The sequence below is a fragment of the Schistocerca cancellata genome, chromosome 2 (assembly GCF_023864275.1).
Source record: "Schistocerca cancellata isolate TAMUIC-IGC-003103 chromosome 2, iqSchCanc2.1, whole genome shotgun sequence".
NCBI lineage: Eukaryota > Metazoa > Arthropoda > Insecta > Orthoptera > Acrididae > Schistocerca > Schistocerca cancellata.
The window spans coordinates 387,628,070-387,642,740 of NC_064627.1; the positions used below are offsets into that span (position 1 = coordinate 387,628,070).

Consider the following 14,671-nt stretch of genomic DNA (forward strand, 5'->3'; position numbering starts at 1 on the left):
TCTAGAGTGTGCGTGCCCGCTGACGCGCCGCCAACGCTGAGCCAGATGGGTTACGTAACCAACCAGCAAGACGATAAGCGGCCTGTGCGGCACTATGTTATAGAATTTGTGTTAAGCCTGTGACAGACGCTCGTAGTAATGGCCTTGACTTTGTGAATAGGTGTGGCCGAAATACATGGAGGGATTAGGAAGGAGTGATGTTATCGTCGGTGCGTGGTAAGTATGAAAGGGAACTAACCTGAAATACGTTATCATTGAACGGTAGTTCAGTGAAAGCTGCAGTGTTGTCCGTGGAGCTGCGCTGTGCGACAGCCGGCGGGGTTCCATTGACTATGGTGTTACTGCACGAAGGAATCGTTGAGCGCGCATGCGCGGCATCCCCTGTATCCCCTGTAACAGCTGTTGCCTCTGTGTTTTGATGAAAGGCGGACGGTGAAGCGGAGGGTGGGGGGTTGCTGGGCGGGTTGCCGCCTTCACTGTCCGGGTCGTGGCAGGCGCTGCTGTGGCTGCGTATAAACAGCAGTGCGGTATGCAGGTCCCATGTAGTTTCGTGCATGTTATTACTTTCAATCTTGATCTCCTCTCTAAACCTGCGCAATTCATCAGTCAGGACATCACAACGTTGAAGTAGCTTTGCATTGTCTTCGGACAGTTGGTCGATTTCAAGGCGTTGCGTAACTAAGTTCACTACGGCAGCTTTGACCTCCTCAGATAGAATAGAAACTGTCTCTTTGTTTTGTTGACAGTATGTATCGAGCTGCATTCTGTCGGCGTGGATGGGGAAAATCTTGCTGAAAATTTTTGTTTAAATCCATTGAGCAGAGGGCAGGTGTAATTAAGTCCAAAGAAAAGTTATGAGCAGTTAAGAAGTCCAATCCTAATACTGGCTCATTGATTTCTACTACCGAAAATGTCCATTCATAATTATGTGTATCGTCGAAGTAAATGCGAAGTTGCGTTACATCATAAACCTTTAATGAGGAATTGTTGGCTGCTCTGATTTGGTGAGGCGAATGCGTGATTGTAGAAGTGACCATTGAACGTGGAATGACGCTCACATTGGCACCAGTGTCCACTAAAAACCATTTCTGAGAAGCTATATCCTGGATATACAAACGTCCGAGAGAATAATTCGAAATTACTAGCCTGTGATCTGTTAGGCGACTTGACGTCACAGTGCGGACCGGTGCACCTATAGCGGCCCGCTGTGCGTGTTTGGGCACATTGCACAGGGTGAGTGGCAATTCGTGGCTGTATTACCATAAACGGAGTGATACCAGCAGAGAGGATAAACTTGCTGATCCTGTGTTATTACCGGGTGAAGGACGTCACTTGAAGCTGTGGTGTGGGATGGTGAAGGACGGTGTGGAATCTGGTGCTCAGCCAGTGTCCTCTGTCTGTTGTTTTGGAAAGATCGGCCTCTGCCACGCGGGGGAGGCGTAATATCGAGGGGGGGCACACGTAGCTAACTTTCTTCTGTTGATTATCTCATATGCGACGTCGGCCAGCAGTAATTTCACTTGTAGAGGTTCCTGATCGTGTGATAGGAGCTGCAGTTGGAAAGCTTGCGGCAGCTTTGCAACCCAGAAAGAAAGTAAAGCTTCATCTGGCATAGTTTTGCTATCGAAGACTGCTCTGATACATCACCACAGTTGTGAAGGAGTCGAGTCATTGAGATGTACGTCTTGCAGTATGTATAAAACAGACTCTTGCGTAGTCTTAGCTAAACATTCACAGATCTGTTGTTTTGCCAGTGCATAACGATTTGTGGGGGCTGCTGACAGCACTAAGTCCTGTACCCACTTAGCGTGGTCCTCTAGGGCATTAATAAGCACAATGAATTTAGCACTGTCTGAATCAATGTTTAGGGTGGTGAATATAGTCACTGCCAAAATAAACCACGTATGCGGATTGTCCATCGTGAACCTTGGTAATTTAGGAATTTTCTCAACCTTGTGTTGTGGATGTAACAGATTTGATACACAGCGGATGGGAGTGGCAGAGTGTTTATGAAGCTGTCACTCTCGGCGTTCGCAGTGGCTGGTTTAAGCACGGCTGGCACGGCAGGTGCAGCCGGGGCTGCGGAAACAATTGGGGCAGGACGACTGTCCAACCAGTAATTGTTGTCACTGAAATATGTACCCATCTGTTTTTGTAGTGAGTTTTGTAGTGGGTGGGGAGAGAATGTGTCCAAAACCGATTTATCTGCAATATATGGGGAGCTCCAAGTGATCTGTGGGCTCGAAAAGTGTGTGAGGTTCATAGTGTTGGAGCACTGTTGCACACTACATGTCACAGGAGGTTGTACATACGACGCACTGTGAGTCACAAATTTAGGCACAGCACTCATGATTGGTTTGTTATAGACGAACTTAGAAAAAGATTTCATAGCAGGTGACATCACTGACGATGTTGAAAGAGTCCACAATGGCATTGTTGATGACGGAGAAAACTCCACAGCGTTGTACTTATCTTCCAATTTTATCCCAGTTGTTGGTGGTGTTGTGCGTAGGAAACCATGGAAAGGAAGAGTAGAGGCACCATTAGTATCATGTTGTAGTCCGAAAGGAGCGGAAGGTGAGTGATGTGGAGATGTCGAAGTAAACGGCCACATTGTTGAATCGGACGTATGTTGCACATCGGGGTCACCAGTATGGCGCGTGTTATACTTATAATACAGAAAACACCATTTACTTTCACTATGTAATATTTTTATTGGCACAAGATCACTCAAAACACAAAGAAATAGTTTTCGACAATCACGGTAACAGTCATGACGAATGTCTCACACCAACTGGTCAACAACCAAAGTAAGTAAAATGAAGTACAAAAAAGCAAAGATATTAATATTTTCTGGCAGTTCTGCCACATGATGATCAATTACCATTCACCAAATGGCAGAGATGTTGAGCAGTAGTTTGGCACTTCAGTTCTGAGTGTGTTTTCCAAAAACTGTCTTGATCAGCTTGTTCCACAACTCACACACACTGGAAATATTTTAGATCTTGTAGCTACATAGAAATCTTACCTCATCGACAGCATCAGTATAGAGAGAGGGATTAGTGATTATGTCATCACAGCAACAGTGGTTGTTAAAGTTAATCAGTGAAGAAGGCTGCTAAGAGAGTATTTAAGCTGGAAAGAACAGGTAAGCAGTTGTTCACAGCGTACTTAGAGAGTGAATGGACACCATTTAGTTCCCATATGAGGAGCACTAAGGAATCATGGGCAAAGTTGAAACTGATTGTAAATGGCACACTAGACAAATGTGTGCTGAATGAGTGGATTAAGGTCAGTGAAGGCCCACCATAGTTTAATTACAAAATTTAGAAAATACTGAGGAAGCAGAAATTGTTACGGTCTTGGGTCTAAAAAGAACATGGCAGTGTCGACAGCTGAAACTTAGTAGAAATATATGTGTCTGTAAAAAGATCAATTTGCAAAGCATACAACTACTTCCACCATCATGCCTTAGTGAAGGATCTTTTCAGTAACGTACGCAAACACTTGTCAACCAGTCTGGTGTGGTGATAACTGAAGTTTTAAATTTTGCGTTTATAAAGTCATTCATGAGGGAGAGTCGTACAGACGTACCATTTTTTGACCATCTCACAAGACTTCCGTATGGAGGACGTAGGAATAGGCATCTCTGGGATTGAGAAGCAGCTGAAGGAGTGGAAAACAAATAAGTTGCCAAGTCCAGATGGAATCTCAGTTTGGTCTTACAGAGAATACCCAAAGGTACAGGGTCATTACTTAGCCTGCATTTATCATGAATCGCTTGCCCAGCACCAAGTCCCAAGTGACCAGAAAAAAGTGCAGGCTCCTATATCTAAGAAGGATAAAAGACAGACCTGCAAAATACAGTTGCGTAACCTTAACAACGGTTTGCTACAGAATTCCTGAACATATTCAAAGTTGGAATATAACAAAGTTCAGTGTGACACAACTGATTCTATCCACAAATCAGCATGTATTTAGAAGGTAATGTTTCTGCAAAACTTGGCTAGCCCTCAATATCATGTGAATTGTGGATGAAGAGCAACAGGCAGATTCCTTATTCCTAGATTTCAGAATTTTGAGATTTTGTGTTTTAGGATTCACCTACAGAAAATTGCATTTTCATTATCCACCTCATTTTTTTGAAAGTAATAATATTATCCTCAACATAAAAATTTCACTAATTTAAAAGAAATGAATACCATTTGTGCCCTGTCACTATAATAGAGTTCCATCTTGTAACCTTTTAAACACATATAGCTCAATGTAGTCATGGTGTCATTTGCATGCTTGCAACATACAGTGAAACCCCACTTTTACATATTTCAAGGGACTTCAAAATAATGGTGTAAAATGCAGGAAAATATAAAATGTGGGAAATGTTTTAAGCTGTAAAAGCTACGTGTAGAATACCCCCTTGCATTTTCCCACTTTGTGTATGATATATACACATAACAGGCTTCAAAAGATTTGTCAATGACTTGTTTATTATCTAATTAAGGTTTATTATCTAATAAAAACCGCCGATGTAACTGGAACTGATAACTGTCTGGGAAGTAGGAACATTTGACTCAATTTCATACATCATAATCAATGTTTTTGAAAGTCTTCAGCTGTCATTCATTATTTAAATAATGAAATACTGCACTAGTTATGTATTTTTCATGCTTAGCATGATGCGTTTTGAGAATTTTTTCTCGTTGTCTAGTGCAAATATGTAGATAAATATTTTCTGTGGTGTCTGAATAGGTGTCATTCTGCATCTCTTGCACTGTAGTCATCTTTGTGAGGTTATTAGGTACAGTGCCTCCTCACTCATGTGGGAAACAACACACACACACACACACACACACACACACACACATGCGCGTGCAAACTAAACATTTGAGTAATGCAAAGTGAATGACAGTGTCAACCATCACTACAAATGGCCAAATGCTTGAAACACGCTACAGATGGTTCGATAAAGGTGTCATGATGATCAAAACAATAACGAAACTGCATTCGTGCAATAGAGACAGTTTGGAAATGGTTGTGATTGATCATAATATCTTCAAATGAACTTAGTTACTCCCATCAACCACCATGCCAAATAGAGCTAGGCAGTGGTGGGAGATAAGAAACTTAACCACTGAATATTTGCAAACACTACTGGATGGCCATCATCATGCCAGTGTCATATTTTTTCTCCACGAACATCTTTTCATAATCTGTAAATTGCAGGAAAATAATAAATATGTTGACACAAAATCGGGTGCAAATTAAAGTTGTGGACATAGGAAATTTGACGGAAATGATGAAAAGTGTCATAAACGGCAGGAAAACGTTAATTCTGGGAACGTAAAAGTAGGGTTATACTGTTATCGTTGTTTCAGGAACAGTTACCTGTCACATTGGAACTGTTCCATTATTCATCATTGGTGTGCTTTCAAGTATAGAGCTGAGTTGTTGTTTTCATTTATAGCATGACCGACCAAGTTGTCTCCTTCAGATGCTGCAAATTTTGCTGTACCGAGAAAATATGAGAGGTCACAGTTTTACCATTCCCTTGCAGACACCTCAATATGCTCACAGTTCGGTATATGTTGTGCACTCTTGTGAGAGTTTCTATACTCACGCATTATGCAGATGTGATATACAATAACAAAGTAAAGTATAGCAATTTTCAATTTTATGTGTAAAAATTTTTTGTTTTTAAATATGGACTCTTGGGCCAAGAGTAAATACATTATTTAGAATCTTATATAAACCAAAATTCAAAATTATTTCCATAACAATGTAATAAACTTAGAAAACCTTGTTACAGTACTGTAAATTGTTTTGCAGATTTGAGTATACCTCGTGAGCTGTGTGGAGCCTATTAAATAATTAATAGATTACTGGAATTGTGGTACTAGTTTGGAACTGGAATGTTATAACTTATTACTCATAATTAATAATATTTTAGCCCATCCCTAGTCATTATTTATGATCATCTTGTTATGTATGAATATGTATTACAATGTTATGTCTTTTTCAGACGAGGAACAATACGTGCTCTAGGTCTTTTAGGAGCACTGGATCCATACAAGCACAAAATGAATCTAGGCCAGATTGATACTCAGGTTGAGTCAACTGCTTTAATTTCCATGAGTGACAGTAAGAGCGAAGCAGAGTCAAGTCAGGGTATGTACAACATAGATCTTATTTCGCCTTTTACTGACCTGTTATTTATAGTTTTTACATTGAGCTTCACTGTCTTAGCATTTACAATTGTGATAGTTTCCTTTAGTCTCATTATTTTAAAAAAATACATCTAAGTGTGACCTGTATAGGTAGCATTTACCACCAAAGAGAAGCTTCTTGTGCTGCACCTTTCATTTAAAGGTGGCATGTGGAATTTTGTTGAAATTAAAACAGTGGAAATTCCCGGATGGAATATTACATAAAGTAAAGGAAAGGCAACCACTCACCCATAGCTGACAGATGGGTGGTGAATAGAAACATGCCAGGAAAAATGATATTTACATTAGTTTTCGAGCTCTTGCCCTTTCTGTAGTAAGAGTGCACACACACATACACACACACTCCAGCAACCATAGTGGGATTGACGATTGATTATTGTTTATTGAGAGCAGTTGCCTGGGAAGATGGAGGTGAGGGCGGGTTAGGGAAGGACACACAAGATGAGGAGGATTAGTGTGAGGCAGATCTTTCAACAGATGACTCATCAGCTGCACAAAAACCAGAATGGAGTTTGGAGGGTATAGCAATATAGCAATAAGAGGTATATACAGAGGTAGGTAGGTGGTGGGTTTGGTATCAGAAGGATGTTAGGCTAGGTGGTGTTCCATGGGCAAGAGGCATTGGGCATGGAGGATGTTGATGTATAAAAACATTGCATCACAGTGACCAAGAACAAGTGTGGTTGTAACAGGATAGGAACTGCAGAAATGTGGTGGAGAAAGTGAGTGATGTCTTGAATTTAGGGTTAGAGGTTACTGGAAATAGTGTGGAGTTGTTGGTCAACAAAGGCAGAGGTTTGCTTTGTGAGAGCATTGCACTCAATCAAAATGGGATGGCCATTAGGTAAAACTGTGGGCTTGGGTTTGGGGAGTGCATAAATGGTAGGAGTGGGGGTGGTTGCCGGTTAGAGGAGAGAGATGCAGCCAAGTTTTGGGTCGGATTGAAGTCCCTGAGCAACTGTTGGAGGTCCTGTTGGACTTATGGCATGGGATCATAGTTGTAACATTTGTATGCAGAGCTGTTGAAAAGTAGGTGGAGACCCTCATCCATGTACTTGCTGTGATTGATGAACATCGTGGTGCAGCCTTTGGCTGTGGGAAGGAGGATAAGTTCTGGATTGGTTTTCAGGTTACAGATAGCTGTATATTCATAAGAGTGATGTCGTATAGGGATTTAGGAAAGGAAGCTGTAGCCAGATAAAAGTGAGGAATTCTTGAAAGTTTACCATGGGATGACTGTGTAAGGGGAGGAGGGTCACTGTTGGAGGGAGACTGAAACTATTTTAAACAAGGTACTTTATTGGGTTTTTGGATGGTTGTTTTCAGTGGGGTTTTGCCAAAGAAATATTTTCACTGCAGAGAATGAGTAAAAGAAACAAGGTCCTTTGCAAGTCCAGCACAATTAAATATGGGTTTAGAGCTAAAGGTGAGACATTTAGGAAGTAGTAAGACTTCTACACGGGTCAGTGCCACCTCTCAGATGCCTTTATAAATACAGGTGTTCATATTAAGTGCACCAACCACAATCAGTACTTCCACTTTGACAGCTGTCACCCATTCCACGTCAAAATATCTCTTCCTTACATCCTCGACATCCAGGGACACCATGTCCGCAGTAGAAAGCAGAAGTTGTTGAAATATACCGATAACCCTACTAGAGCCTGACAACTCTCTTGTGCCACCTGCTCCTCTGGCGTCATTAATCCAGTTAACCAGCCATTGATCAACTCTCCTCTGACTGCTCAGTGTTACCCTGGTCTTCAAAAGCTCAACCACATCCTTCACCAGGGTTTCAGCCACCTCTTATTGTGTTCTGAGGTGAGGGATGTCCTACCAAAAACCCTGCCCACATCACCCAAAGTAGTGTTCTGCCACCCACCCAACCTACAGAATATTCTTGTCCATCCCTATTACAATCCTGCACCCCATTGGTAATACCATTGTGGTTGACCCAAATGCAAGACATGCCCCATACACCCACCCACCATTTCCTACTGCAGTCCAGTAACAGGCATTTCCTACCCTATAGAAGGCAGCGCCACATGTGAAAGCAGTCATGTAATATATCAGCTATGCTGTAGTTACTGTGCAGCATTCTATGTGGGCATGACAAGTAAACAACTGTCTATGTGCATGAATGGCCACAGCCAAACTGGAGCAAACTGAAAATTTGACAATCCAGTTGCCGAACACGTTATGCACAACAGCATGAATGACTTCATCAGTTGTGTAACTACATGAGCTATTTGCATACTCCCTTCCTGCACAAGTTTCTGTCAACTATGCAGATGGGAAATGTCTCTCCAGCATATCCTACACTCTCTCAATCCCCCTGGTCTAAACCTCCACCAACCTGTTTCCCTTCTCTCTTCTGTCAATGCCACTCCTTCTCCATTGAGATCATGTACTGCCGTATCTCACCATTCTTCCCCCCCCCCCCCCCCCCCCTGCCCGCACCTCATGTGTGTATTCTCCCTTTCTCTCTCTCTCATTTTATTTATTTATTTATTTATTGTAGTCATCAATCTCATGACAGTTTGATGTGGCCTGTCATGAATTCATCTCCTGTGTCAAGCTTTTCATTTCAGAGAAGCAGTTGAAACCTATGTCCTCAATTGTTTGCTAGATGTATTCCTATCTTTGTCTTCCATGTAGAAAAAGATAGACTGCTACTTACTGTAAAGAAGACATGTCAAGTTGCGGACGGGCACAATTAAAAGACACTCAAATGTAGATTTCAGCCACAGCCTTCCTCAGTAAAGAGACACACACACACACACACACACACACACACACACACACACACAAGCAAGCATGCCTCACGCACACAATTACTAACTAGTGGAAAGGTAAACAGGGAGGGTAGCAAAGATGGAAGCATGGGTGTCAAAGATATTCTACTGTAAGTACTGTGCCAGCTTCAAAACAAAGAGGATGCATACAGAAGTAAAGAGGTATATAGTATAAAGATAAACACAACTCCCATTTACTCGTCAGTCCTCTCCTCTTTCCCTTTCCTCTTTAGCCATTCACGCATCCTTTCACCCTACATAGTTGTGTTTATCTCTATACTATATACCTCTTTACTTCTGTATGCATCCTCTTTGGTTTGAAGCTAGCACAGTACTTACAGTAGAATATCTTTGTCTTCCCTTTGACACCCATGCCTCCATCTTTGCTACCCTCCCTGTTACCTTTCCCCTGTTGCTTCATAACCTGGGTTGTGAGCAACTGAATCCATTTTCCCTCCTCCCCCTTTTTCCCCTCTCTCCTCCCTGACAAAGGAACAAAATTCGAAAAGCTAGGATATGTAAATTTTCTGTTCTGTTTTGTGTATCTATTGGCTGTACTGAGTTGAGGTAAGTACTGTCCAGCCCCTCTATCTCTTTGTTAGTATTTGTTTCACATCTTTATATGAGATTTTCCATTAATCATTCTGGTAAATGACTTGACAGACATAGTTTGCAAATAGATCTCACGTACCATTTCCCCTCACAATCCCGATCCTCGCACCTCCCCTCCCCTCCCCCCTCCCAAAACCAGCTGCAAAGGAGTGTCCCCTTTGTCACCCAGTACCACCCCTTACTGGAACAACTACCACATCCTTTGCCAGGGCTTTCAATACCAATCGTTGTGCCCTGACATGACGGACATTCTACCTGAGACACTCCCCCCCCCTTCCCTCATCCCCACCCCTACCCCCACCCCCCTGAACTGATGTTCCATCACCCACCCAATCTCCGCAACATCCTAGTCCATCCCTATACCGCCCAATCCGAACCCCTTGCCACAAGGATCATATCTCTGTGGAAGACCCAGGTGCAAAATCTGCCCAATCCACCCATCCAGTACTTCCTATTCCAGTCATGTCACAGGTTTGTCCTATCCATCAGGGGACAGGCCACCTATGAAAGCAGGTAACACACTGTCCCCATACTCTCCACCCAACGGTTTCCTCCTCCTATGTCCTATCAACTCCTCACCATTCTTATCTCCCACCTTGTTTATTTGCAGCCTTCTGCCAATGCATCTGCCTGTCTTTCCTCGCTCTTCTCATTTTTTGTTCCTTTGTTCCCCACCCCTCTGACCCACGACTCCTGATGCTGTGCCTGTTGGAGTCTAGTCACTACACACTCCAGCAGACATCATTCATCTCTCTCCCCACCCGTATACTACTATACTTTCTCCTTCCCCTTCCCACCCCACTCCAGATTGCTGCTTGCATTCCACATGATGATGTATTCCAGCCTGAGGTGCTGGATTTGTCAGTCGTGTGTGTGTGTGTGTGTGTGTGTGTGTGTGTGTGTGTGTGTGTGTGTGTGTGTGTCTTTACTGACGAAGGCTGTGGCCGAATGCTGCATGTGCTTGTCTTTTAATCATGCCTGTCTACAACTTGACGTGTCTTCTTTATGGTAAGTAGCAATCTATCTTTTCCTACATTGTTGATATTCCTACCTGGAGTTTCCATTGTTTAATCTTTGTCTTCCCTTGCAGTTTTTGTCCTGTGCAGTTCCGTCAAGTACCATGGAAGCTACGCCCTGATGTGGAACAGATGTCATATCATCCTGTTCCTCCTCCTTCTCAGTGTTTTCTATATATTTCTTTCCTTGCCAATTCTGTGGAGAACCTCCTCATTGCTTACCTTATCAGTCCACATTATTTTCATCCTTCTTCTGTAGCACCACATCTCAGATGCTACAATTCTCTTCTTTTCTGGTTTTCCCAAAGTTCATGTTTCACTACCCTAGAATGCTGCACTCCAAATGTACATCCTTAGAAATTTATTCCTCAGAGTAAGGTCTGTGTTTGATACTAGTAGACTTCTCTTGGCCAGGAATGCCCATTTTGCCAGTGCTGGTCAACTTCTTCTGTCATCCTTGCTGTCATCATGGGTTATTTTGATGCCTAGATAGCAGAATTTCTTAACTTTGTGTGACCCCCAATTCTTAAGTTTAGTTTCTGACTTCTTTTTTCTGCTACTTTTCATTATGTTTGTATGTATTTGATTTTCTATCGTTCCATATTCTGTACTCTTTAGACTGTTCATTCCATTCAGTAGCTCCTGTAATTCTCATTCAGTTCCACTGATGGTAGCAATGCCCACAGCGAATCTGTCATCAATATCTGTTTATTTTTAATTTTAATTCCACTTTTGAACCTTTCTTTTATTACCGTCTTTACTACTTTGAAATATTGATTGTACAGTAGGGCTAAAAGACTACATCCCTGTCTTACACACATTTTAAACCAAGCACATCATTCTTGGTCTTCCAGTCTTATTGTTCCCTCTTGGTTCTTGTACATACTGTATATTATCCATCTTTCCCTCTTGCTTAATCCTATTTTTCTTAGAATTTCGAATGTCTTGCACCATTTTACATTGTCAAATGCTTTTTCCAGGTCAACAAATCATGTGAATGTATCTTGATTTTTCTTCAGTTTTGCTTTTGTTACTAAGTGAAATGTGAGAACTGCTTCTCTGGTCCATTTACCTTTCCTAAAACCAGAGTGATTGTCATCTAAAAGGTCCTCAGTTATCTATTGTATTCTTCTACGTATTGCTCTTGTCAGCAACTGGTAAACTGATTGAGTGATGATTCTCCCACTTGTGAGATCTTGCTATCTTTAACATTATGCGGATGATGTTTTTCCAAAAGCCTGATGGTATCTCTCCAGTTTCACACATTCTTGATTTTAGAAATTCTGATGGAATGTTGTGTATCCCTTCTGCCTTGTTTGATCTTAAGTCATCCATAGCTCCTTTAAATTCTGATGCTAATACTGGATCCCCTAACTCTTCCCTGTTGAGTCTTGTTTCTTCCTCTATCACGTCATCAGATGAGCTCCCCCCCTCATAGAGGCCTTCAGCGTCCTCTTTCCACCTGTCTGCTCTCACCTATCCATTTAACAGTGGAATTCCTATTGCACTGTTAGTGTTACCATCCTTGCTTTTAATTTCACCACAGGTTACCTTGAGTTTTTTATATGCTGAGCCAGTCCTTCTGACAATCATTTAGGTTTCGATTTCATCACATTTTTCGTGCAGCTTCCATTTCCTATTTATTTCATTCCAATGTGAGTTGTATTTCCGTATTCCTAAATGTCCCTCAACATTTTTGTACTTCCTTCTTTCTTTGATCAACTGAAGTATTTCTTCCATTATCCATAGTTTATTTGCAGTTACACTGTGTGATCAAAAGTATCCGGACACCTGGATGAAAATGACTTACAAGTTCCTGGTGTCCTCCATTGGTAATGCTGGAATTCAGTATGTTGTTGGCCCACCCTTAGCCTTGAATACAGCTTCTACTCTCGCAGGCGTATGTTCAGTCAGGTGCTGGAAGTTTCTTGAAGAATGGCATCCCAATCTTCATGGATTGGGACGCCATGAGGCATGAGGAGAGGTATCGATGTCAGTTGGTGAGGCCTGGCACGAAGCCGGTGTTCCGAAACATCCCATAGGTGTTCTGTAGGATTCAGGTCAGGACTCTGTGCAGGCCAATCCATTACAGGGATGTTACTGTCATGTAACCACTTCACCACAGGCCGTGCATTATGAAGAGGTGCTCAATCATGTTGAAAGATGCAATCACCATCCCCGAATTGCTCTTCAACAGTGAGAAGCAAGAAGGTGCTTAAAACATCAATGTAGGCCTGTGCTATGATAGTGCCACACAAAACAACAAGGGGTGCAGGCTCCCTCCTTGAAAAGCACGACTGCCTCATAACACCACCGCCTCCGAATTTTACTGTTGGCACTACACATGCTGGCAGATGACGTTCACCAGGCATTTGCCACACCCACATCCTGCCATCGGTTCACCACATTGTATACCGTGATTTGTCACTCCACATAACATTTTTCCCATGTTAATCGTCCAATGTTTATGCTCCTTACACCAAGCAAGGTGTTTTTACTGGTGTGATGTGTAGCTTATGAGCAGCCGCTTGATCATGAGACCCAAGTTTTCTCACCTCCTGCCTAACTGTCATAGTACTTGTAGTGGATCCTGATGCAGTTTGGAATTCCTGTGTGATGGTCTGGATAGATGTCAGCCTATTACACGTTAAGACCCTCTTCAACTGTCGGCACACTCTGTCAGTCAACAGACACAGCCTGTACGCTTTTGTGATCTACGTGTCCCTTCATGTTTCCACTTCACCATCACATTGGAAACAGTGGACCTAGAAATGTTTAGGAGTGTGGAAATCTCATGTACAGACGTGTGACACAAGTGATACCCAATCACCTGACCACGTTCGAAGTCCTTGAGTTCCGTAGACCTCCCCATTCTGTTCTCTCATAATGTTTAATGACTGCTGATGTCACTGATATGGAGCACCTGGCAGTAGGTGGCAGCACAATGCACCTAATATGAAAAACATGTTTTTGGGAGTGTCTGGATACTTTTGATCAAATAGTGTACCTTCCTTGTAAATACACTTTTCTTTCCAATTTCTGTGATTGCTCTTTGTAAAGATGTCCATTCCTTTTCAGCTGAACTGCCAACTGAGCTATTCATTTATAGCCACAGAAAACTTCAAGCATTTTCCCACATCTTCTGACTTTTTCCAAATATAACTGCTACTCTTGTAATTCTTTAACAGACTATTCACTATTACTATCTCAAATGTGTTGCAGAACTCAAGAAGTCTTCCTCCTCTCTCATTTCTACTACTAAGCCCATATCCATCCATAATCATTTCTTCTATTCTTTCCTCTACAACTGCGTTGCAGTCCCCCATGACTATTAGATTTACATCTCCCTTCACATACTGAATTATCCGTTCATTATCCTCAAATAACTTCTGTATCTCTTTATCTTGTGATTGCAGATTCAGCTTGTATATCTGAACTATTGTTGTCAGTTCTGGTTTGCTGTTGATTCTGTTGAGAACAACTCTATCACTGAGTTGTTCAAAGTAAGTCATTCTCTGCCCCACTTTCCTATTCATAATGAATCCTACTGCTGTTGTATTGTTTTCTGCTGCTGCTGATATTACCCTATACTAATCTGACCAGAAATCCTTGTCTTCTTTCCGCTTCACTTCACTGAACCCCCTACATCTATATTGAGTCTTGGCATTTCCCTTTCAGATTTTCTTCCTTCCCTACTGTTTTCAAACTTCTAACATTTCCCATCCCGATCTGTAGAATGTTACCCTTTCGGTAGTTATTCAGTCTTTTTCTCATGGTCACCTTCCACTTGGCAATCCCCTCCCAGAGACCCAAATGACAGACAAATCTGGAATCTTTTGCCAATGGAGAGATCATCATGACACTTCTTCAGTTACAGGCCACATGTCCTGTGGATATACATTATGTGTCTTTAAGGCAATGTTTTCCTTTCCCTTCTACATCCTGATGATCATTGCTGGTTCTTCCACATTTTATGGGCACTTTCCCACTTCAAGGACAAGAGAGTGCCCTGAACCTCTGTCCACTT

At 42.1% G+C, this 14,671-nt stretch overlaps 1 protein-coding gene across 2 annotated transcripts in view; it reads left to right on the forward strand.

Moving 5' to 3' along the window:
• The window catches only part of LOC126161801 (serine/threonine-protein kinase mTOR), a 276,188-nt gene that overhangs the window by 86,288 nt on the left and 175,229 nt on the right, over window positions 1–14,671 (forward strand). For both annotated transcript variants that reach the window (XM_049917889.1, XM_049917890.1), the window contains exon 15: window positions 6,020–6,165. In XM_049917889.1, the coding sequence (XP_049773846.1) occupies window positions 6,020–6,165 (146 nt within the window). The remainder of the gene's footprint in view (window positions 1–6,019; window positions 6,166–14,671) is intronic.